The sequence below is a fragment of the Corvus brachyrhynchos genome, unplaced genomic scaffold, assembly GCF_000691975.1.
Source record: "Corvus brachyrhynchos isolate BGI_N302 unplaced genomic scaffold, ASM69197v1 scaffold89, whole genome shotgun sequence".
Classification (NCBI taxonomy): domain Eukaryota; kingdom Metazoa; phylum Chordata; class Aves; order Passeriformes; family Corvidae; genus Corvus; species Corvus brachyrhynchos.
Genome location: NW_008246063.1, coordinates 1,664,950 through 1,691,162, shown reverse-complemented (window position 1 = coordinate 1,691,162; position 26,213 = coordinate 1,664,950). Strand labels below are relative to the sequence as shown.

Here is a 26,213-nt window from a genome sequence, read left to right as displayed (position 1 = left end):
TGCAAACGTACAGGGAAGCTGAAGCAGATGTGAATTAATTTTCATCCTTTTCTTGCATGAGTGCTCATGTGTCCACAGCCCAAGCAAGTGTCACTGCGTGAAAAAGGTTTGCTCTTGGGTGTGAGCAAGCCTCTTTCAAAGGAGTCAGAACCATCTCACCAAGGACAAGCTACAACCTCCTTTTTTGTAATCCACCAAAACCACTTCACTTCACCTGCAAGTGACAGCTACAAGGAGAAACAGCCTGAGCTGATCCAGTTTAACCCAATTTCTGCTGATTCAGCCTGACTCACACCAAACAGATCCTGCTGCAGTCTCCCAGTGGTTGGATTCCTACCTGGTTTAAGGCAAAGGGCTTTGTCTCTGTCCCATTCTTCCTCCAGCCTCCTTTTGCTTCCAACCCCACTATTACTCACTTCAAGATTTGAGTATTTTTGTCTGACATCCTATTTTTTTTCCCATATTAAAACTCTGTTTACTTCCAGAGAAAGTTGGTTTTGGAGTAATCCACCATTTTCAACATACCAAAAAAATCTGGTTTCATCCAGGCTCGCTCCCAGTGCCAACAATTCGCAGTAATCAGCACTCTTCATTCTATTTGCACTGGTTAATGGCCAGCAGAGTCCCACATCCTAAGGACCAGCCATGACCATGCCACCACGTGGTGGCCCAGGCATGAACAGAGCTGTTCCCTCCTCTGCAATCCACTCCACCAACAGCAGTCAAACAAAAGTGGTTAAAGGCCCAAGAAGTGATGCAATACAGATGGTGTGAAAACAAATCACAGTAAATTTGCACAAAATGACCCAAGAAATATTTGATGTATGTTGGATTTGACCACAGTTAAAGGATATATTATTTATGCCCCTGTTCAACACAGATCACCAGCTGGGGGACAAAAACAGTTAGTTTTTATAAACACAGAGCTGAAAAGTAACATCTGTGCACAATATCTCCAAAGGTGGTGGTGGGAACCCTCACTCTGGATAAAGGAATTCATCAGCCCTTTGGTACCTTATCTTCATTTCAGTGACACCTAAACCACCTAAGCAACAAAGTCTAAGGCAGAATTGTAATTGCTTGAAACTCAGTTAATAGTAAAGCTTTGGTTTATTTATCTGCACTAATGGTGGGGTCTTCAGTGGCACTGTTCCACCCTTCTTCACAGAAAAAAATGAATTTATAAGGTACAACTATTTCTTATATACATTAAGGAGGTTGTATAAAATCAGGTGGCACAACAAGGTAGGGAGAGCAAAGTCATTAGGAAAGGAGAAAACTTGCTGACTGCCCCTTAAATGAAAAAAGTATCAAAAATATCAGAAATGATCACTGAAATCAGGCATAGAGTTCTGGGTTTTGGTGGCACAGTATCAGTTGCAAATGCCTACATGTTTCTTATCATGTAGGATTTAAGAGACCAACCTAATCTCTATTGGACCCATACTGCAGCCAAAGGATCTCTTGGCATTAAACCTCTCTTGGAAATCTTTGGAGATTTTTTAAACACACACACACACACACCCCTACAGATATTAAATCTATAGCATTTTGCATTAATATTTGTGAAAGAATACACACATATGCATATATACACATATACATCTACACAAAAATATCTTTATATTCTTCATAATTTGCATATGTTCACTGGCACACCTGCATCTAATTATATTTTATATATACATTCACAATACATGCACATATGAAACTTAATATATGCATCATATATGGAGTAATCAGAGTAGGTATGAATAGGCATCCACAAATCAGAATAAATATATATACTCTGATTACATATAGCATTTATTCACTGAAAAAGTTCCTAATATGAGCTAAAAGAGAATAAAAAGGCTCAATTTGCATATGTATATAATAGTTAAGCACAGTGCAATGTAGCCAAAGAAAGAAGAATACATAATCCCTCCTAAAACTGGGGAAAGGTTAGATAAAAACTCCTCTCAATTCCTTCCATGAAGTTGTCCTTGGAATGTGATTTCACTGCGCCTACAAGCCCAATTTCCAGGAAAAGGGAGTGTAGGACTGCTTTGTGATATATTTAATAGCAGACAAAACTCCCATGAAGAGTGGAAAAACAGCCCCATGAGGACAGAAAAGCAGAGAATAATTAAACAGGTTTTATGTAAGTCTTTTTTTCCCCAAGTCCTGTTATCATCCACCTCCAAAGACGTCACACATCTCTATTGGAAAAACTCCTCACTGGCTTCAGTGTAGGCAGTGGAGGAGCTCCAAGCTCTTCAGCATCATTACTTGGGTTAGAAAACAGCTTTATTTTAGCACTGTACTTACTGCCACGCAGACTCACGTGAACCTACCTGCTTGGTGCTTCTCTGCCCAGTAGGGAGCAAAGCTTTGGATTTCTCTGCTATTTTCTGTTAAAAGGAAAAGAAAAAAAAAATTAGAGGGAAAATGGCTGAGAAAACAGCATTCAAATATTTAGGGAAGGAGTCATATGAAGCTATTTTCTTCTGCTTTCTAAAGAAAAGTACATAGAGAAAGCTCTTACTCTTTAGAAAAAACAAGGGAGTATAAAAGCATTGAAAAGTTCAGTCTTGCAGGCACTAAAAGTCTTCAAAGCTTCCAGAATGACAAGGTTATCAAAACTGAAACAGGCGTTTAAGGAATGACAGCTAGGACGTGGATAAGTAGCAATTTATCACTCAGATTGGTTTCCTGACGCAGCCGGGCATTCACAAACTGCAGTGGTTAATTTTGGCACTTCTGAATTGATGACAATTTTTAAAATAAAAGAAATCCAACCTAGATATACAGTTCAGATGGACTGTACTCAGGAACATTAGAGAACAAAAAGCATAAAAAAGATGTGTGTGTATGGGGGGGAGCTCTACCCGAATCATTCCAACTTTCATTTAACACATGAAATAATTTCATATAAAGACCCTACACTTAGTTTCTTGAATAGGACAGGTAAATAATTTAAAATATGAGGCGGCACTAGAGATGATGCAATTCTATTACACAACAGACATGCTGTTGAACTGCAATCTTATGTACATCCATCTATTTATTTATTTAATTTTTAAGGCACAGGCAGCAAGTGCTGGGAAATCAATCAGTCCAGAGTGTTTCTAATAGAGACACATTATTAAGTGCATGTTGCCAGCCAAATTTCATTACACCTCTGTAATTACAATATATCCTTCCCATTGTTGTAGGCATGCGTCAGACTCATTAAAGTGATATAAGAAAGCCACCAGAGTTTGTCCAGGTTGTATTTCGATTAATCCAGATAGATCTCCTAACTTGCACTGCTGGGGAGGGAAACAGTTTGGGGATGCTAAATTTAAGTCATTACTACAGTATTTAAAAGCAAAGCAAATCTGCTCTCCAGCAGAGCCTCCCCAGGGTAAAGCGGGTGAGCAAGAAGCAAATGAAGGAACTGGAGTTGTTCAGGATTTGTTTGTTTTATTAAACAGCTTGATCTTGGTGACACATCCATTCCACAAAATGTGCCTGGAAACTTTCTGGCACAGCTAAACAGCAGAGCAGAATTATCATTTGAATTATCAGTGCTGCCTGCCCATTTTCCGCAAGCAGAAAAGGAGAACTGTTACAATCCTTCTCCTTTTCCCGTGAGAGCGAAGACGCACCCAAATAATGTCATGGCTAAGCCAGGGGAAATACAGACCCCCTCAGCTTGGCACTGGGGAGGCCACACCTCAGATCCTGGGGTCAGTTTTGGGCCCCTCATGCCAAGAAGGATATTTAGGGGCTGGAGCATGTCGAGAGGAGAGAAAGGAGCTGGGGAAGGCTCTGGAGCACAAGGCTGGTGAGGAGAGGCTGAGGGGCTTGGGGGGGCTCAGCCTGGAGAAAAGGAGGCTCTGCAGAGACCTCACTCATTACAAACTTTCTGACAGGATGATGTAGCCAGGGGAGGGTCAATATCTTCTCCCAGGGAACAAGTGAGAGGACAAGAGGAAATGGCCTCAAGCAGCCCCAGGGGAGGTTTAGATTGGATATCAGGAAACATTTCTGCAGAGAAAAGCTTGTCAAGCATTGGAACAGGCTGCCCAGGGAAGTGGTGGAGACACCATCCCTGCAAGTGGTCAGTCAATGTGTGGATATGGCCCTTAAGGACACGGTTCAGGTGGTGCTGGGTTGATGGTTGGATTTGATGATCTTAAAAGTCTTTTCCAACCTCAATTCTATGATCCTATGACTGCTTGACTGACAAAGAAAGAGAAGAGGGAGGAAAGTATACATTAGCAGCCCTGTGGAGATGCTCCAGGCTCCTAGGAATTGCACTCACACTTAACACATTCCCAAATCCACAGACTGGAGAGTGGAAGCAAGAGAGACACTCACTTTCTGCACAGCTCCGTATCTCTGGATGGCATCTGACAGCTGGTTCTTCAGCCTGTCCAGCTGAAGCCGTTCTTGCTGTTTTAGGACAAAAGAAGGCTGGTTATCAGGTCTGTTAGAGATAAATCCAGTAGTAGGCTCTGCCTGCGATCATGAGAAATTGTCCTGGTGGGAGACACCAAATAAAAAAGGTGGGCACAAATGGTATCCTAAAAAAATCAGTCACACTGGGGCTGCCAGGATGCAACAGGATTTTATTTTAGGAAATAAAATAAAAATTTAGGAAATAAAAATAAAATTTTCTTTGCCTGAAAGACCAAAGCAACCAAAAAAATGCCACTTTGGATATTCAAGATAGCATTGGAGAAAATAACTGAAGGGATCCTCCTATAAAAAGTTCTTTATTCAGATAACTCCTGATAGAATTGATCACCTCATTTGGGAGATTTACTGGACTTGAGAGGTCCATCAGCCGTAACATTCCCTCTGCTTAATCTGACTGTCAGAAACCAGCTTCATGTTTTCCAACACAAATGTCGCTGCCTTTCTGTTTGGATCTTGCTCCAGCAAGGTTTCAATCTATGTTTTTAAAAAAAATGCTCTTGGAAGGAAGAACACAGTCAACCTCATGTAACTCTCCAACATGCTTCAAAACCTCTGCTCTCAGAGGGAATGACCAAACCCAAACAGCTCTCCTGGAACTTTCCTACACCCTGGATTTTGGATTTCACATGTGCAGGAGCTCACGCATCCAGATTCTACAGAGGGAAATGTTGCAAGGAAGTGGGATGTTACCTTAAAAAACAAGTGGCAAATGAAACCCGATCTATACTAATGCTACTGAGCAGAAATGCTCATTTTACAGCCACTTCAGCTGCTTCAGAAAACTGCTTAAGATTACATTTCATAAAGGATGGGACAAACATCTTTAATTTTAATGGCAGTATTTTCACACACAGAAGAATACCCCAGTCTTACAGTTCTTCATCTCAAGATTTAAAACCATTTTTAGAGCAGGGCAAGTATAATTATTCCCATTCTATAGACAAAGGTCCATAAACCTTACGTTTGTTCCACATACAAAATAAGATGACTGTCACCCTGGAGAGCTGATCTTCTGCTCCAGCACTCAGCCTACCAAAAAATGGAATTGCGGATCTACCTCTCCATTTACATCCTTTGAGGTTAGTTTGGAGTGAAGCCCTAAAAGAGCCATTTTACATCAGTCTCCTGCCTTGTGGCACAATGATCCACTTAGAGCAGCATCTTTGCTCCTGCAACACTATCAATTTGCTCAGTTGGGCACCCTGACTCCAATAGCTCCAGCAGCACTTGGAGATTTATGGGAAGTCAGAGAAAGTCCCAATATTGCATCTCACTGGCAGTACATTGCTGGTGGAAAATAAGGAAGAAAAGGGAAAAAAAGCTTTTTTTTTTGGTCCGTGTGTGCATGCAAAGCAATCCACAGAAAAATGGATTGGTAAGGGCTAACTATAAAGCTCTGTAGGGCTTTTCATGCTGTGAGTAATTTTATGGGAGGAGAGTTTGCAGTGCTACCCAGATTCCCAAGAGGGACTTACTGACCAGCAGCTAATATCCACCAGAACAATTTATTCTATGTAAGAGATGGGGGCTACAGGCTTTGTATCAAAACTTGTAGTTTAATTACTTAAACTCCATACTGTTAGAAAAGAAGAGTTAAAAAACATAAAATATGCTAAATTAACTGATGAGTGAGCAGAAAAAAGTTATTATGAAATATAATAGAGAGCAGCAAGTTCATTCGTCATATTGCTGAAATTTTTTGTGTGTCTATTTCCTTCAGCTCTTAAATATTTTCCCTTCAGCTTTGCATTTTTCTCCCCATGACAGTAAAACCTCTTCTCCTGAGAGTCCCCATCATCTTCAGGAGCAAATAATGACATTCTTGTGTGACGCTGCAATTGGGTTTAATGTGACGTTGCCTGATTCTGCTTTGGACCCAATTTATGTCACAAAATAGAGCCTGGAGACCAGCACAAAAAAGCCCAGATTCCCATATCTCCAAGGCAGCATCTTCAGTTTCATCCAGCTCAGATATAATTATTCAAGAAAATGAAAAAAAACCCAGTCCTTGCCATCCATCACTAATCAAAGCAACATGTTAAAAATTATGCTGGTATTAAGTTTGATGTCTACATGTGGAAACAGTCATTCCAGGCTTATCTCCCCATCCTCTGGAGTAGACCATCACCCATTCATTTATTGTTTTTTTTAGGTGGGCTGAATTGCATATGGTCCTTCACAGGTTACCAAGGTAGCCTGGGGTGATTCAACTTTTAAATCCAACTGCCTGTTGTCAAGTGCCATAAATCCAGGCTGTAAAAACCACTTGGCCAGAGATGAGTAGTGTGTTTAGAGCAGTCTTATTTCTAGGTGGAAGGGAAGTGAGAACAGAGTTGAAGTAATGCAGGACTTTGGAAAATGGCAGGAAGTGAGTGAGAATAAAACATGAATTCAGGAAAGTTCCTGACTGAGAAACCATATGGATACTGGCAGCAAGAATGTAACAGAAATTTTCATTTCAGGTGGTGAATCACCTGTTACGTGGGTGAAACTTCTCCTCAACTCTCACACCAGCTGGAATCTGGTCCCCACAGTTTGCTTGTGTTCTTGCCCATGATGCACATCATGGGACACGTTTTGCAGGAACATCTGGGGTATAAATCCAGTGTAGGAAAATCAAAGACCCTCTGTGTGTTCAGTCTTTGCACTGGGGACAAAGGGATGGGGGTTCATTCATACCCTGTGACACTGCTGCTCATATGAGTTGAACGTACAGATGACAGCCCAGTCTGCCCATGAAACAGATGGGATTTTCTTGAGTAAACTGGAATTAAGAGTGGGGTAAATTCTAATTAAAAATCCTGCTCTGATCTGGCCACAGCCTGTATTTACCCATCCCCAAAGCTGCCTTTGCACTAGCACACAGCACCAAATCAGTGTCATATCCAGATATATTCCATGGCTTTGGCCTTTCCAGACACTTAACACACTCCCAAACACACCTGCACCCCGCGCACCCACAACTGAGCCTTGGAATGCCAAACTCATGTGAAGCCAGATGATTTCTGCAATATTGTCACCCAAACTGAGACCCTGAGATGGATGTGAACTGGCCAAAGGCTTTGCTGCTGAGTTCTTGATTTCCAATTCCACTTGATCCAGTTTTGGGAGGAGAACTGGTGTCTGCAGCTGTTTTCCTCTGGGTCATTTATAAGTGAAAACTACACGTGTGTAACAGGAAAGGAAGTTATAGCAAGACACAGAGCTTAACAGCTTTAAAGCACCCACTGCCACTTCTTATTTTCATTATTCCTCCTTCCATAAGACCCATCATTCTCCCCCAATAGCATCTTGACTGACACATACCCTGGATGAGCCTCTGACAATCTCAGACAGCTGCTTGATGGCTTTGGTGCTAGTCGTGATGGTTTTATTAGTCTCCTGCTGGGTGGCATGCCTGCAGAAGAGAAGAGATGATGGGAATTGCAATTGAAATTAATTGCATAATGAGACACTTGGAGAAATTTATCAAGCTGCAGAGCAATCGAGACAACACAACAACAGCAGCACACGGAGGCACAGCAGGGCTACAGGAGTCCTGGGTCTTGACCAGCAATGGAAGCCAGAAGGAAACACTGGAAAGGAGGTGCCCAAAATATTCTTCCTGTTGTCAGCACAAAGACAATGCCTGTGGACCATTCAAAGGGAAGTGATAAGGTGGAAACAGGGGGTGGACAGGGAAAAAGGCCATCACAGATAGTTGGCATTGCAAATTTTCAAAGAAGGGTTGTACAGCAAAAGGAGATGGGACTGGGGAGTGGCCTGACAGCTTGCCCAGGAAAATATTGTACTCGGGAGAGAAATCTGAAATTGAGCAGGACAAATTTACTTACCCTGGTCATCTACCCCTTAATGACACAGTATCTCCAGGAAAGCACTGGGGATGTGAAGGTGCAGAGCTGCTTTACCAGCACCAAAACAGGCAGGAACAGAGCCAAACCCCTCCAGTCATGGGTGTCCCTCCCCTTTACCCCCAAATTCCAGTACCATTATTCCTTGTAAGCACTGGTTGCTGGCCTTGCTCTTTGGGACCACACAAACGAAGGGGAAGAGACATAAATACCTTCCCAAAGGTATTTATTAGCTCAGTCCACTAGTTCTCAAGATTTGTAAGGTCAACAGAGCACTCTCAGCCTCTAAGCTTCTCCAGAGAGCACTTTATATCCTTTTAGTCAAAAAAGAGTGGTTTTCCAAGAGTTTTCGTTCAAAAACGCAAGAAATACTTGGAAAAGACCTGGAGAAAATGATGGTTTTTCTCCCTTAGAGGACATACATGAGCCAAAGTTTTACTGAAAAAAAAAGACTCATTTGTCAGTTGGTTTTTTGCTGGTTTTTTTTTTAGAGTGGTGAGATATGGAATGAATGGAAGTTCTTTGACCTAAAAAATGTCAAGATGTCTATTTATGGCCCCTTAGTCTTGAAGACCCAGAAGTCCTCGCTTGTCCTGACTCTTCAGCTCCTTCCTGCTTCTCTGTCAATTCTGATGGAGAGCAGCTCTTTTGAGACTTAAGTCAACTCTTCCAGCACCTCTTTTGAGGAGCAAAGCCAGTCCCCAAACAGCTTTTACCAAACACAACCTTAACTACAAATAAATTGAAACCTCTCTTGTTGAGGTCATAATCCAAAGGTTGGCAGTTTTTTTCCCACTTCAATGTTTTTGTGCAAACAGCTCAGTTGGGAAAGCTGTCCAGGATCATGGAATCATGGGATGGCCTGGGTTGGAAGGGACCTAAAGATCATCTTGTTCCAACCCTCCTGCCACAGGCAGGGACACCTTCCAGTGGACTAGGTTGTTCCAAGCCCCATCCAACCTGGCCTTGGACACTTCCAGGGATGGGGCAGCCACAGCTTCTCTGGAAAACCTGTGCCAGGGCCCCACCGCCCTGCCAGTAAATAAAAGTACACTTGATTCCATACAAGGTACCAACAAGTGAAAGCTTAGTGTACCATGAAGACAACACCTCTTAGATGCAGAACAGGAATTCAGATGTGTGTCAAGGGTTGAACACTCACACAGAAGGCATGGATTCCTTTGGCATCATGCAAGAAGGAGAAATAATCCCATATGAAGACAAAATTGGATCCAATAATGAGTTATTACCTCTGTTTATTTAAATTAAGATACAATTTCTGTGTTCATTCATCAAAATGCATTTCACTTACTGATGATCCTAGGACTCACTGCACCAGCTGAGCAATTACATCACTTTTGAGATGGAAAAGATCATATCTACCACAGACAGGTATTCCACACTGCCATTGCAAGAGAGGGAGCTGGGAATTGAACCCTGTCACATTGCTAACGCTGAGGAGCACACAGTCAGCCTGATCCCCAGCCTCTTAATCAAGTAAATCTTGCCACCAAATGCATGAATTCTATAAGGAGCAGATTCAAAACTCAGATTTCCATACCTAATTCCTCTTACTGGAAAGCAAAATGCTGAAGTTGACATCCATTTTGCAGACCTCATTAAATTATCTGCCCACAGAACAACTCAGGGATTTACACACCAGTAAATCCCCATCCCCAAAGTAAAATGGCTTGTTAGGCTCTTGCATCTGATCCTTCCCAATCTCTAAAGTTAAATAAAGTCTTCTTCATTTGCATTGTAATGTAAATTTTATGTTAGATATCTTATGTAATAAATTCGTGCTGGGCACGAAATTTACCCTGCTGCAAAATAACTGGGAGCAGGAGTACAAAAAAATAAAAGTTCTGCCTTACACCTCTTAATTCAAAATGCACTTTAACCAACATTCTGGTGCTTGATTTTTACACTTCTCACTATGTTGTCAGTACAATTAACTTCTTATTCTTCAGCGCTCAGGAATCAGACAATGATTATATTTAATTTACATTAAATGCTATTAAGGTCTTAATTTAAAAAAAAAAGCCCTCTCGAAACTCTGCTTCCTGCAGCATTTTATTTTAATTTGTAATGGTAACAAGATATGTTGTTGTTTTTGTTGTTGTTTTTATTATTAACAGTAGTAGCATTATTAGAATTATCATCTGTCTTTATATTCTGCTCCCCATGGAAGTGTGGAAGTTAATTAAAGGGGTGTCTCTGATGAATAAAATTTCCTTTTCAAAAGAGTCCTCCACACAACAGTAAGTTAGTACTCCATCTGTGGAGCTACCAAGTACCCAAAATACAAATGTAGTAAAAGATTTCCCTCTCTACAGCTCTACTCTGAAAACAAGTCCTGGAAGGGTAAAAACCAGAGAAGGCATCTCTTAGGAGGAGTAACATCTCTTGCTGAGCATTTCTGCGTGCACAGACACTGCAAAGACAATGCACTAAATAATCCAGGAGATGCCAAACTGCTGCCTAAGAGTTCCCCATGGCTGCTGTTTCCTTTGCTGGAGGAGCACGGTCCAGCGCTCTGTAATCCCCAGCTGCTCACGGTTTGTTCTTTGAACGATCATCTCTCTGATTTATTTACCCAGTTTTAAAAGGAGCATTGCAAACAGGCAGATGTTGCGGCGGCTGCTCCCCTTCTCCGCAGGGACACCGGGAAGGAGCTGAACTTCTGCCACTGCTGCTTCTTTGAGACACTCGATGAACGACCAAGTCAATGGAAAAATAATCAGACCCCAAACGCAACAGCAAACACCCACAAGGGAAGGAGTTCTCTCTGCCTCACTGTGCCTGCTGATACTTACAATAATCCCAAAGAGCTTTGTTTTCCAGCTCCAGCAGGAAACGGCATTTTCACTTATAAAACAAGATGTAGCTTATTTTATTTTCATCTGATCCCTAATGGAAGAGCAATAATGAGTTCTTTGGGTACAGATCAAAGATACCTTTGTTGTAGTGGTTTGAACATCATTAGATTTAGAATCCCCTTTTCCACAGGGCAACTGCACAACAGTGGAGTAGTTTTTTGCACTTAAGAGTGGTCAAGTAGGATTGGCAAGAGTTAAGCCAGAGAGCTCAGCATAACTCAAAACTTGTCTTTTTCACAGCTGCTCTAATATTTACTGCAGTTTTCTTATCCAAAAAGAGGTAAAAATCAGAGCACTTTGAGCAGAGCACTGAGCTGCAGGATCTGTGGCTTAAGCAGAAGTAGGTTGAGCAGCTGCATTTACATTTATTCCATTGCTGCTGGAGACAGAAATGCATAAGGATGCATCAAATATGCAGAGGGAAATTGTTGGCACCACAGGACATCCCCTTCCTGTCTTACAGATAGATTCTGTGAAGGACTGGCGGCTGTGGGAACTGATAGGCCCCAGCAAACCACAAATACATGTAGATAAAACTTCATGCACTGTCCACAGGGACAGCAATGGATCCTCAGGATCCTATCCCCCTTTCTCCACCTAATAAAGGTTTTTAACTACAGAGCAAAGCCAGTGGAGGTCCTTTGTAGTCTGTGGAGGGGGGCACCTGTAGCAAGATGTTCTGCCCTGGAATGTGGTCAAAAAACCTCAAACAGTGGGATTGCAAAAGAGGGATTTTGCATGCTATTAGTGGTAGGCTGAGAGGGGCACCATGTGCTGGGTTTTGGTGTTGAATTGTATTAAAACCCATCTGCCACACCAACCTCAACACCCTGATAGTGAGGCAAAGATTTGGCAGATGAGATTCTAAGCTGACCTAGAGGCACACGACTGGCAGTCAGCCCCTGTATACTTTTAAAGTCCAGTCCACTTTCCATAGGGTAGGTTCTTCTATCATATTCTTCCTTGGAATGTGTGTGGAGATCCATTCCTGTCCCAGTTGGGTAGGGGATGCTCCCCAAGGATGTCCCTTGAGGCTGAGTGAAAGAGATTTGCCCACAGTCATTGGCCTGGGTGAGTTACATCAACCTCTAACAATTGTTTCTTTTGGTAGTTTTAACATAATTTCTTTAATATTGCTTTGATATAGTGCACTATCCTATCTGATACTATAATAGTAGTTTCAGCTTTTGTGCTGTGCAGTAAATAATTCTGATTGAGTTCCTTTTGTCTAAACATTCATCATAATAAATAATCCATTTTTATAGACACATATCTGATTTGCCACCATTAAAGTCTGAGGGACAAAGTTGTAAAACTTAGACTGTCGACAAAGTCCAGGGTTAAGCCAGGATCCAGCTGTCCCAGGCTCCTCTCTGAGGAGTTTAGAAAGCAAAGGGGTCCTCTCTGCACCTCATGATTCAACAAGAGCTTCTCTAATAAACTTTGTCAGAAGCTCCCACTCCAACCTGCAACAGCACCTCAAAAATGATGCAGAGAATCCACACTTCAGTAGTGACCCACCATTCCAGTATCCTACACAACCAGGATGATCCTACAGCAGAATCAGAGAATCAGAGAAAATCCTGAGTTGGGAGGGACCCACGAGCATCATCCAAGACCAACTCCTGGCCTTGCACAGGACAATCCCAACAATCTCACCCTGTCCCGGAGAGCGTTGTTCAAATGCTCCTTGAGCTCTGGCAGGCTTAGGGATGTGACCATTCCTTGAGGAATGTGTTCCAGTGCTCGACAACCTTTTGGGGGAAGAATCTTTTCCTAATATTCAACCTAAGCCTCCCCTGACACAGCTCCAGACATTCCCTCAGGTCCTGTCACTGGTCACCAGTGAGAAGAGATCAGTGCCTGCCCCTCCTCTTCCCATCATGAGGACTGTGAAACGCTCATCTATAGGATGGAAACTTCTGATGCCTTAGATCACTGCACTTTACTGCCCACAAAAAGCCCCGAACCTCATTCTCCAGGACGTACAGAAAATCACGCTATGAAAAGGAGACAAGAGGAGTCCTGCAACTTTATTCGAATAAAGGGAGAGACTCCACTGGAGCAGACGCCCAGGGAGGGTTTTCCTCTCTCGAGGTTTCGGAGGACACAGCCTCCTTTTATCACAAACCCCCGGCTGCTCGTTGCCCTCTTCCTTTCCCCATTGCCTGAGGTACCAGGAAGGTGCAGCCTTCCCGAACCACCTACTACATATCACCCCTTGAACGTGTCATTACACCCCAAAGTTCAGAAACTCAGGCTTGTGTGGACCCACACGTCTGTTTCGGGAGTCAAACTGTCTGGGCTGTGTAACAGACCTGCTGCTTGAAGTTGGTAGAGACATTAAGACCCATCCCCTCACCCACGGAATGGTTTGTAAAGACATTAGCACACATCTTTCCTACCAAGGACCACGGGCTCTGTTTCTGCATGTTTCCGCATTCTGAATGCAGGGGGAATCTCTCACCTCTAAGCATTTATTGCAAATGTAAACAAAGCAGAAAGATGAGCTAGGAGGAAAAGTTATTTTTTAGAATCATAGAACCACAGTCTCACAGGATGGTCTGGGTTGAAAGCAACCTTAAAGATCAAGCCCTGTGCCGTCCCCGGGCAGGGATGCCACCCACTAGATCAGGTTACTCAGGGCCCCATCCAACCTGGCCTAAGTTGTTTCATTAGGTTTCACCAAGCCCTAAAATATATTTACTGTGTTGTTACGGTCATCAAAGGAAGAAAGGTTAAATCTACTTATTCTGGCTCCAAACTGACTTTCTCAGCCTTTTTTTCCCTCCCCACTTTTTCTTCTTCAAGACCTAATTGTGCATGTTGAGGAAAAGTTTACAACAGAGCAAAATAAGAGCTCTAACTCTGATCTGTCAGCAAAGCCCTTTGCATAGGTGTAAATCATGCAGCAGAGTAAAAGTCAGGAGAAATACGGACTGCTGCTTCCAGGATTCAAGCCACACAATACTCTAAAATAAAAGCATCATGGATTTCCAATTTGCCTGTCACTTGAAAGTATTAGGAGACATGGCACTATTTTTCTTACAGGATCTTAGGGGATGCTCTGTGGCTGTGTGGGAAAAGAAGGGGAGGTATTTCAAACCCACCTGACACGGGTGAAATACCATCTCTAGAGGGGAACACGGTTTGCAGTTCTGTTGTTCAGTGGTTCTGCATTAAAACAGGAATTTCTGTCAGATAGCAGCCCTCACAAATTTCATCACAGAAGTGCAAATCTTGGCAAATTTTTTCATGGCTTTTTCGATACCTATTTTTAAGTACCTTTTTTATCATGGCTTCTTAAAATTAAATAATCATAAATAAAGAAGCAGTTAGTGCTGGAATAAGGAGAATGCTTGCTCCCCTGCAGGATTTGACCAGCTGCACGCAGCTAGTTACTCATTAACCACTACCAGCAATTCAGATTTGTGTTTTTCAACTAAATTATCTGCAGAACAGTTTATAAGACCCCCCCCCCCCCTTAACCCTGCATCACCTACAGATTAGTTCAGCATCACCTCAGACTCCATCTGTCAAGTCATTGCTGACAGCTCTCAAAACAGGACCCCACGGGAAGCAGCTCAACAATGTCTCTGTCATTAGTCACCTCTCACGTTGTTTTTCTTTCTCCCACCCATACTATTCCCAAGTAAGTTTTAATTTTAAAAGTTTCACTTTATTTCCTAATGGGAGAGCCCCTTGAATCCTTTGTAAGGACCCTGCTAGCACTGAAATATATTACACCTCCCTCTCCCTCATTATGCAGTAAGCCTCTTAGCTTATGAGAGGCAGAAATTAATTTAATTTGCCATCATTTCATTTTGATGAACCCTGGTGCCTACTGATTATGATAGTTATATTTTTTTTTTCCTCCAGGTGCTGATAAACTGCTTATTTCTTTTTAACTATTCTTGCAACTTCGCTTGTGCTGAGGTAAACCATCCTCCTGCACCAGATTTCTGCAAAAAAGCAAACAGATCCCTCCCTTCCCAGACCAAGGACCTCAGCTGCCCTCTGTGAGCTCTTAATATTCACCCAACTTTCCGGAATGGCCCCGATAATCCTTTTAGCGCCCAAAGATAAATGGCACCAAACTGTGACCGCTCTGATTCCTTTGCCCGGGCTTTCTAATTCTGTCGTGCCTTTCACATTCCTGCATTAACGAGGGGACCACGGCTCAACATCTGTCAGGGAAAGGTCACTGGGATGTGTTCCTGCAGCAATTCTCAGCGGCAGAGCCGGAGGTGCCTGCAGCAGTAATAGAAAGCAACTTGAGCGACACACAGCCTACAGAGTTGTTATCACGCCTTCCTTCCAGTGATTTGCTGCAGTTCCTTGCCGAAGCTTGGATTGGAGCTGTATTTCCAGGTTTTTCAGGGTTGGAATTCAATGATCTTTAGGGCCACTTTCAACCCAAGCCATTCTATGATTTGACGATTTTGCTTCTGCGCAAGGAAAGCTCAGGGTCGCTGTTTTTAGGGCTCTGTAGCAGGATTTAAGTCAACTTGCAGGGAGAGATGGGGAGAACTAAAGATTTTTTGAGTCCTGATTGTAGTCCAGAAACACAGAAAAAAAAAAAAATATATATACTGTAAAAGAGTGTTGGAAACTGGTGGAAGGTGTCCCTGCCCATGGCAGGGGGGTTGGAACTATGTGATCTTTAAGGTCCCTTCCAACCCAAACCGTTCTATGACTATGATGAAAATGTCCTCCTTCCCTGGAATGGCAGAGATGTGGATGTTGTCTTGGCTTCATCCTCAAATCTATTTGTGTGTGGACTCCAATAAATGCAAACTCCCTCTCACAGTGTGCTCGTTGCAGAACACGGGCTGGAAGCTACAGACACAAAATCCAAAATATATCAAATCCCAAGGACTTCATGAAGATAAAAATGATGACTGATGTATCTGCTTAAATAAGTTTACTCCAAATTTATTCTCCTGTATAGATTAGCTCATGTGTTTCAGTGTAGAATCACAAACAGTGCTTTGAGAGTACACAAATGTGCCAGAAAGTGTCCTGCACACACACAGACACGTATGTAGGAAAGACAGGGACAAATGGACAGGAGAAAAATGGCACTGCAGATTAATGTAGTCGATTATCCTTCCCACACTCCCTCTCTTGGTTCTAGCATTTAACATGCATTCAGTACTCGATAGGGCACTCTGAAAAGCAAAGATGAAGGGTACTTTACTGATGTGAATGAATGATCGATTGCTTCAGCTCTGCTTGAGAAATTACAATGGAACCACCGTTAATAAAAGAGCCAGTACTTGGAGGGTGAAAAGTTTTGGCGAAGAGAGATGTAGAATTTTTTTAGGCTTTATTTCGATTTTAAAAGTTGCTTTTGCTGTTTCATGTGTTTTCTTGCCACCAAAGTTTTTTCAGTGGTGAGAACACGCAGAGCAAACATCTGCAAAAAGGGAATAAATCACATCAATTTCTGAGATGTAGGCATTTTCATCCCAGAAAATACATGTTTCATTAAAAAAAACCCAAAAACCAAAAAACCCAACATTGCTTAAACCCAGGCAATTTTAATTGAAAAATGAATCCATTTCACTCAAACAACTGCCATGAGTTTTGTTATTTTGTGAAGTGAGCAAGAAATCAAAGGCAAACAAACAGCTCGAGACACTTTTCAGCTGGCTGTGGTTATTTGTGTATTTCTAGTTAGGGGCATTAAAGCACAAATGCTCCTGTGTGTATGCTTAAATTAAGTGATGTGCCCAAGCCCAGTTCCTCCATCAGGATTTAAGTGAGGAGGAAAAGGCATTAGCAGCAATTGTGCCACCGGAATTGTCAATGTGGAGCAAACAGGCTGTCTCATACAGCCATGAAAAATGTCCACCCTTGGACTAGCAGGAAATCTAAACAGAAAGGCAATGACCAAGCAATTCTTTTGCAGTCCAAAGAGCAAAGCCAGGTGGTTTATCATCTCCAAGAAAGTCAGCTTTAAGAACGAGCAGACAAATATCCAGAGCCCTGCAGCAGTAAACAGACACGGTGGCATCATGCACACGCCACGCAGAGTTCAGGAAGAAGTAGCTCAGCAAAGGAAACACAATTGTTACCCTGATCTCTAATTCCATCCCAGATTATAAATCAAGGAAATGTCACCATAACGTTCATAGACCGAGCTGGAGAAAGGTTTGATTCACACTGGTTTCCTTAATGGGGAATATGAAGACAATGTTTCAAAACAACAGCACCAGAGACACCAAGTTTGTTAGAAATGCACTTTTTAGTCATTGTAAAAAGACCTCATAAACCTCCACACGGACATTAATAAATATTGCCCTGTAAATGTCAATTATTTAAACTGTCTGTGTAATGCAAATGGACTGATATTTACAACAGGTGCTGAAGATGATGAAAACTCTACTAAGAGTGAAGTAACATGCAAAGAAATCCAGTGTTTAGCCAACTCCTGCTCTATTTGATTTGTTTTGGTACCATCACTGGCAGAGGCAATGGCGTAGCTTTTGGCTTCCAAGATAGACATGTATAGATCCCACAACTTGGGTTTCTCCTGACATCTCTTTCTTTTCCATCTGGAAACTCCATTCAGATGGGACAAGACAATTTTGGGTTTATTCACCTCGGATTTAAATGCAGCTTCACAAAACAAGTCCTGCTTCAAACATGGCTCATCCATAGAGTTCTTATCCTTCCAAACAGAAAAGCATCTTTTGCGCCGCTCAGGACACTGACAGACCCCCTTCTGTCCCCAAAAAACATGGTCTTAATATGCTTCATTTATGTCCCACATTTCAGCTCCCTGGACCCAACCCCTCTCTCTCACATGTGCTACGGAGAAGGAATTAAATTTTCCCTCCATACCATTTCCACACCCTCAACAATATGAACTTCACCAAAACCAACCACCACCACAAGTTCTCTAATTCCTAAAACAAAAAACCCCAAACACTTTCACACCAAGAGTTTGCTACTATACTTTTTTTTTATATCAATCTCCCTAAACTCCAATGCCCAATTCCAAACTCATGTGTAAATCTCCCCAGCCCTGGTGAGGCACATCTGGGGTGCTGTGTCCAGTTCTGGATTCCTCAGTACAGGAGAGACATGGAGCTCCTGGAGTGGGTCCAGTGAAGGGTTACAAGGATTATTTGGGGACTGGAACATCTCTCTGATAAGAAAAGGCTGAGGGAGCTGGGGCTGTTCAGCCTCGAGAAGAGACTGAGAGGGGAGCTCATCCCTGCCTGTCCCTGTCTGCAGGGAGGGCTCAGAGCAGGGCCCGGGCTCTGCTTGGAGGTGCCCAGCAATGGCACAAGAGGAACAGGCAGGAACTGATGCCCAGGAAGTTCCACCTGGACATGAGGAAAAACTTTCTGAGCACTGGAATAGATCACCCAAATAGGGTGTGGAGTCTCCCTCCCTAGAGATATTCCAGAGGCATCTGGGCACAATCCTGTGCCCTGTGCTCTGGGATGGCCCTGCTTGAGCAGGGAGGTGGGATCAGATGACCCCACTGTGGTCACTTCCAATCTGGCCCATTCTGTGATTCTGCATTCCCAAAACATTTCCCCAACCACATCACCTGAGCTAGGGCAGGACCTGCTTCCCCATTACATCTCCACGCACCTGTGCAGCACGGCCACTCACACCCCTCACCTGTCCAGCTCCAGCAACTGAGATCAAGATACCAGCACTGATCATTCTGGTCCTCTGATCACATCTTCCCTGATAGGGGATGTCCAAAACACCTCCTCACCCACCAAAAAATTCACCCCACGTTTACACCCGCTATCATGTCCTGAGCCAGACCTGTAGCTCTCAGCCTGCTGGTAGAAAAATACTGGGACCATAATGGGAAGCTGCAAACTGCTGCTGCTTCGGGCAGAAAAAAATTACCTTCATGACTCCTTCTCAAGGTGATCACTGCTGCTGAGAACATCTCTGACTGCTCCATGTCCTGTGGGTTGGGGATCTCTGCTCTCACCAGTGCCATTTCTGCTCACACTGAATCTGTTGTACCTTCTTGAGCAGCTCCCTCAACTCCACAGCAAGAGCAAACACCAAGTGCTGCACAACTTTGCTTTTTCTCTCTCTCCTCCACCTCTTCCTCTGCTGGAAGGGATTTTGGAGTACAGTGCTATGCAGAGAGGGAGGTCAGCTGGAGGAAAGAGAAATTTTAAAGTACAAAGTGAAGCGTAAAAGTCAATGTTGGTAACAGTGCTGGCACTTTCTGAACACACTCCCTTGAGGCACTTGCGCCAAGATCTATTTCTTCCAATTTTTTTTCTTTTTTGAGAAGAAGATGGGAGAACAGAAAAATGTGAAAATAATGTAAGGCAGGAATCAGCTTTAAAACATGTTTGTTTGAGAGCAGGATTTTTTTTTGTTGTGGTTTTATTTGTTTTCATATTGCACTTTGCTCTCAAAAGCACAAACATGACTGGAAGGAATTGTGCTGGGAAGAGAAATGGATCTCAGCAGCCTACTTACCACCTATTGCTCTATCCCTTATACTTCATGCGCCTCTTTAAATCTGACATCTCTGCAACTTTCTGAACATAAGGGCAAGCTGTGAAGTACAAGGCAAATTAATATATTTATCCCGCACAGAGTGCAACATACTCAAAATATAGAGTCTAAATCTCTAAATACTTTTCTTTCTCCTTCACTGTCCTTTCCATTCACCTTACATTTCCCTCTGCCTGGAACTGCTTTTTGAGCAACACTTTAATCGAGCAGGCAGAAAGATGTATCCGCTTCTTTTCAGGAATGATTACGTTTCCAAAACAGGCAAAATCTTAAAAGAAATGCCACCAGCGAGACTTCTCTGCTCATCAGCCCCACATTTCATTACTTTAAAGATCCTTCATGCTCTCAGGTGACAATAATGCATAATTTCCAGCGTGCCAGAAGTCGATCTTCCCCACCACCCTGCAAGTGACATCAGACCATAAAGCAGACAAGCACTTAGATTACAAAAACACAAGGCACTTTATTGGCCCATAAAACACCCGCTAGAGCGGCCATGTGAATGAAGACCCCGTTTTGTGGGGCAATAAATTTTGCACTAGCACCCAAAAGGCACTGCTATTACAGGAGTTGTGCAAATCACCATCCCTGGCCCATGACAAAAATCCTCAGGCTGTGGCCAGCGGGATCTGTGCCTCCACAACAATTAAAATGCACCACTGCCCGTCCAAAAAATTAAACTTCAAAGACATCCCGCCCTAGTAAGAAACGGGTACAAATAAAAGGATAAACAAACAGAATAAAAGACCTGAGGAAGTCCATTACAAATCACCAGGCTCTGAGGTTTGTTTCAGGTAAGGCAAGCCTCTCTTTCTGCTGGCAGAAGGCAATGAACGAAGCATTTAATGAACTCAGATACAGCAACTCTCTGTTTACAGGGAGGGCCAAGGGAAATATCCAAGTGTTCCAATCCATTCAGATGTGAAAACTGTAAGCCCCGTTATCAGAAACCTCTGCTGCTGATAGCAAATTTGTTCTCTAGGGGGAAAATGGATTCAGCTTAAGAACCACTGTTAGGAGTCCAATGCAGGTTCTTGAAAGAAAATTACCTGATGAAAGATCAATAATGTTTCTCCTCTCCCTGAATCAAGGCTCATGTGCAGAATAAAAAATTACAGAAACTGATTCTCTATCACCTTGCTTCAACACGAGCCATTGTAAATGTAACCAGGGTAGGAAATTAAGTATTTAAAATCATGTGGTGAAAATCACATTACATTTGTGCAGGTAGGGACCCAAAAAGAGAAGAAAACAGAGGAAGTCACACTCAGTACACTGTAAAAAAAAAAAAAAGCAGATGGAGCAACCCAAACATGTTTCCTTGCCTCCATAGTGCTTAAAAACAGGCTTTCATACAAAATGGTTAAGTGTGCTAATTTTATGCAACAGCTGCCAAAAAGTTGAGCACACAGATCCAGCTGACCAGTTTCCTAAATGAATTCAGCAGCAATATCCTTTAAAGGACCAAAGCACCACAGGAAAGATGTTACTGAAGCATGTGACTGACCTTTCCTTTTAAAATAAAAGGATTTTACATCAAAACAGGGTCGGTCAGGCTGAAGTGCAAGAAGCTAAAGGGAGTTATCCTAAATATATTTTATATTTTTTTTTCCCTTTTCCTTCCCGAATGGACAGAAGAATTTGTTCAACTGAAAATGGACTTCTGGAGTACAGTGAAAATCCGGAGAATTTCAGACATGTGAGATCTTGGGTAAATGATGATGGTTCAGCTATTGTGGAGCAGATTTTTCCCTCCTTGTCAGCTCACTAAAATGTCTTGGTGTGTGCTGTGGTAGCAACAGGAGGCTCCAAACGTCAACTCCAAACTTCTGGGCTGCTTTTGAGTGATCTGAATCAATAATCCCATAACTTTCTAAATAAAACCATTGAAATTAAAAGTTGGTGATAATTCATTATATGGAAAGTCCTGCCCTTGGGTCACACCAACCCCCTGCAGTGCTCCAGGCTGGGGGCAGAGTGGCTGGAAAGGGATTTGTTAGTATCCAGTGTTAATTCTTTAATTGAGAGAAAATCAGTCAATATCAGATATCCCAAATCCCAAACCAGTTCTTGGTTTGTTGTTTTGTTTCGGTTTTTTTTCAGGACTCTTCCCAACTGAACAAAACACGAACACTAGGTGAGATCCAGACTCATAACTACTGATGCATGTGACATCCAATCCATCCATCCAACCACCTCTTATCCAGGACTGAGTCACCCTGCAGGTACCAAAACACAGAGTGTGGCTCTCTAGTTACTTGAAAGCCTGTAGGAATATAGTGGCTGTTCCTTTCCCGGGTTTAGAAATACCAGCTCCATGGAGAGAGGCAGATTTGCTGCCCTTAAAGCTCTTCTGCTCTCCAGGCTGATGGCTCCTGCGCAGAGAACGCCACAAATCAGTTCTGCTGTCAACCCACAAGTTGTACCATGTCTTCTGGCTGGAGCATTCACCTGGATCCCTTCCCCTTATCTCGAAATTGCTGAGAAGATACAAAGATAAGCAAGCTGGAGGCATGAAGTCGGCATGGGTAAGTGATAAGACATGAATGAATCCCACTATTTTCCTTAACTGAGGTCTGTTGCCACTTGAGGCTGCCAGAAGCCTGATCAGAGTTGGCCTTGTTCTTGTTTTCCCAGATGACATCCAGAAAACCATCCCAACCAACATGATTTTGTGATGTTTTGAGCTCTGCTCAGATTACTGGATTGATGCTTTTCCCCAGAATTTATCACCCTTTTCCTTTCCCCACTTAATTCCAAGGGTAACTGAGGGTTATCTCTGGTCAAAAAAACAGAGTTTATTGAAATGTTTGGAAAGCCCTGAAGCAACCATGCAATTTAATTTTTTTTTTTTTTTTACATCAAAAATCACTGCTTCCTGATTATCTACTTTCGCTTATTAATGATAAAAAATTAAAAGAAATTAAGTCATCACTGGGTGGAACAGCTAAGAGAACTGGTGATATTTTTAGCTGTACTGCCGAACAGAAGTGTTCTGCCCATACATTCCACCCCGTTAGACCAACATTTAACTGGGTATTTTGGGGCTGTGGGCTCCTCTAAGCAACTCCATCAGACCACGGTGCCCATGGTGGTCCTGGACACAGCTCCAGCCATTCCCAGCCCTGCCTGTTCCTGTCACTTCGCTGTCACAGGCAGTCACAGCTTCAGCTCAGCAAGATTTTGGCAAATTTTACACCCTTGGTGAGATACAATTTTGTGCCATGGAGGTGCCTGATAATATCTGCTCCCACTTGTCACCCAGATGGGTCCCTGTCACCTGCTTCTCCTCCATCTGCAGGCACGGTTCAGGGTGGTGCTGGAGGCTCCTCTTCCTCCTCTCTCCAGCTGTGAGGACACTTTGTCTTCAGATGGCTGCTGGAGAGGGCACTCAGCCAAGAGCGCCAAGGAGCTTCATGGAACCAGAGTCATCTCACTGCCAGTGTGATGTTGGATGTGCTTCTCTGACACAACATCCCTGTCACACCCGCAGGATCTCAGGTTTAGTTCTCAAGCACTTTCCCTCCCGGCAAACAGAACCTTTTTAATCTCTCCAGAAGATAAAGGATCTCTATCATGCAGGATCTTATCTGCCCTACAAACTGCCATAAAGGAACTTGCTGAATCAGCTGTATTCCTTTGATTACGCCACATCAATCCCTTGCATAAATGTATTAACTTAATGCCACTTCAGAAGTGTGCTTTATTATTACTATTTCGGAGGCTGGAAGATGTCAGAGATAACTACGAAGAAAGGTCTTTGGTGCTGTCTCACTGAGAACAGAAAATAAAACCAGCAATCCACAGCAGCAGCTTTAGAACAATAATAAAAAATCAACTTGTCAAATGTCTGGATGTGTGGCAGGGAACCTGATGAGGCAACTTTTTTTCTTAATAGAGATAAAATTTTGCAGAAATATCCCTCTTCCCTTCTCCCTTCCCTCCCTGAAGAGCTGATTTTTAACACCCCTTTACTATTTCCCAACCAGCCTGGTACTGGCCAGGACAGTAAATTGGAGATCATAAAAAGTTTACCAGAGTTTAAACAACATTCCTTGTTAGAAGAGCCCAACAGTTCAGTAACAGCTGTTGTCTCCTGAGAAAATCTGTTTGCAGGTGGGAAGGCTGGGGGAAATTCAAGGTACTTCAGTTAATTGTTAAAAATGCAGAGCATCTTAGAGTCCCTCTGATGCCACACAGATGTTAAGTAATAATAATAAAAAACTAATAAAACTGTGTTCAGGAGAAAGCACTGACCATAACAAAGCCTATTTCATATATGCTGGCTTCTTCCATGTTCCCTATTCAGCAAATCAATTTCTTTTGTTGTTGTTGAAGAAAAAACCTATTCCTTACCTGCATGATAAGATGAAATTTAACACTGTGACTGCCATAGCTGATATTTGTTCAGATGTTGACTGGAGGAAAAAATGATTTTTTAATAGCTTGAGGAAATAACCTTAAAAATGAGATGTTTTCCTACCCTGCATTTTCTGTCAGATTCCTTTTTTTTTTTTTTCCTGCAAAGATCAAAAACCTGAGGTCACCCAAGACTGCTCCTTTCCAGCCAAATATCCAACTGTCTCACATCAGCTGCCCCTTTCAACACTTTTTCTTTGTTTGTTTTTTATTCCACAATGGACTCCAAGGACAAGCTTTCCTCCACACCAAAAGCACTGGCCAGGTGCACACTGCTCCCACAGAGAGCACAGCGCTTTTTTTTCCCTTTACAGCACTATTTTTAAAAATGCATTAATGAGCCAGGTTACTTCTGTTTTAACATTTTGGCTTTTCTGTTTCAGTGCCCCTTTCTGTTGCACCCAGAACTAATTTCTGCTTCTTTTCTCCTGTTTTCTGTGCCTTGTCAATGGGGGCTGGAGGTTCACCCAGTACAGCAGAATGATGCTCTCATTTGTGCTCTCAGTGCACTACAAATGCTGGCAAACAATATCAAAATCTCATTTTAGGACCAAGATGTAATTGGGTCTGAACTTACCTCCGGTCTTACCCTGACGTAATTCCATTACCTTTAATGGAATTACTCTCGATTTGCACCGGTGTCTTGAATTGAACTTTTGCTTTTCAGGATTTATGTATCTTGTTTTCCTACCATTTAAAACAAGAAGCCAGCCAAAGTCATTTCCAACTCATTTTCCACTCCTCAATAAATTCAGGCATTATTACAGTTTATCTCTGTGACCTCCACTTGCTCTTGTACATCATCCATCTCATTATTCACGGTTTCTGCAGGACGTTGCATTCCATTATCTTCTATTTATAATCCGAGATGTCTGAGAACAAAAGGGGGCAGGGTTCTCCAGAATACACCTTTCTGGCCTTTTTACAGATTTTCTTACTCATTTCCAGCTGCTCTCTGCCTACAGCCTCTTCTTTATCCTCCTGAAATTTGTTTTCTGTCCTTTCATTACAGATCCCTGTGACCCACCTCGTGACTAACAAAAGGAAGATCCAAAGAGGCATTGCAGATAATTTGTGACGTAGCAGAAACATAAAGAGACATTTGCCATGATCCGGTGTTTAGTCCAGTCCAGGTGGGAAACCACAACTGGTGATGTGCTGAGTGATCAGAAAAGGAGAGGTAGGAGAAAGGCTTCCAGTTCATTATCAAAAAACATTATTTAGCCCACACTCTGTAAATAATACTAAATTACTTAGCAATGTAGTGGTGGACAAATTTTGTAAATTAAAAAGAAAGGGGAGTAAGAAAATAAAGGAATTAATATATCTGGATACAGTCACCAAATGGGAATATTCCAATCAAATACAGGCAGCTCTATGTCTTGGCTGACTAAAGAGCATTTTTGTGTGACCAGCTCAGTGAAAACACCTCTGCTGCAAGGTGTGAATCCCTCTCAGTAGGAGAGGAGACCTTCTCACCTCCAGCCTCTGCCCATCTTCACAGGGTAGGAGCATTTCCTCCTGTTCTGGGAGCATCTCCTCAGAAAAATGCAGTTCAAAAGTCTTTCAGGTACCTGCTCAACCTCTCTTTCATTTCACTAGTGGAGTCAAACGTGCACAGCAAAGCCTTGGTGATGAGTTTCCCCAGTTAAGCACACTCAAGTCTATTCGTTAATTTTTTTTCTGTATTTTTTTGTGTATCTTTTTCTTTAAATTTTTCTGGTGTTGACTTCTTACCCTCTCTTCTTTTCACTCCTTTCCCTCATAGATTTAAGAGCTTTTCCCCCTTGAAGGGGCTTGTACTCTGAAACAAGTCACTTCTCAGCCTCATTTCTAAAAAAAATAAAAAAAAACCCAAAAAACAGACTGTGTTACAAGGTTCACTGAGAAACACCTTCTTTTTTTTAACAGACCTTGATTACATCTTGTGTTTTCTCAGGTTTTTTTTTTTATATACTTTTGCCCCAAAATGTGAACACTGAAAAAAATTCCACTCTGTCCTGCTGCACAATCCCTTAGTTATACAGAGCGACAAAAAATTCATCCTCCTTTTCCAAACTCATTAGTGAAGTGTTCATACCTGGGAGTGCCATTCCTGGGA

At 42.5% G+C, this 26,213-nt stretch overlaps 1 protein-coding gene across 4 annotated transcripts in view; it reads right to left on the bottom strand.

Moving 5' to 3' along the window:
* TSNARE1 (t-SNARE domain containing 1) overlaps nucleotides 1-26,213 on the bottom strand; it is a 447,763-nt gene that overhangs the window by 250,277 nt on the left and 171,273 nt on the right. For all 4 annotated transcript variants that reach the window (XM_017746684.1, XM_008643063.2, XM_017746682.1 and 1 more), the window contains 3 exons: nucleotides 7,756-7,846; nucleotides 4,348-4,422; nucleotides 2,337-2,393 (listed from right to left, as the gene is read on the bottom strand). In XM_017746684.1, the coding sequence (XP_017602173.1) occupies nucleotides 2,337-2,393; nucleotides 4,348-4,422; nucleotides 7,756-7,846 (223 nt within the window). The remainder of the gene's footprint in view (nucleotides 1-2,336; nucleotides 2,394-4,347; nucleotides 4,423-7,755; nucleotides 7,847-26,213) is intronic.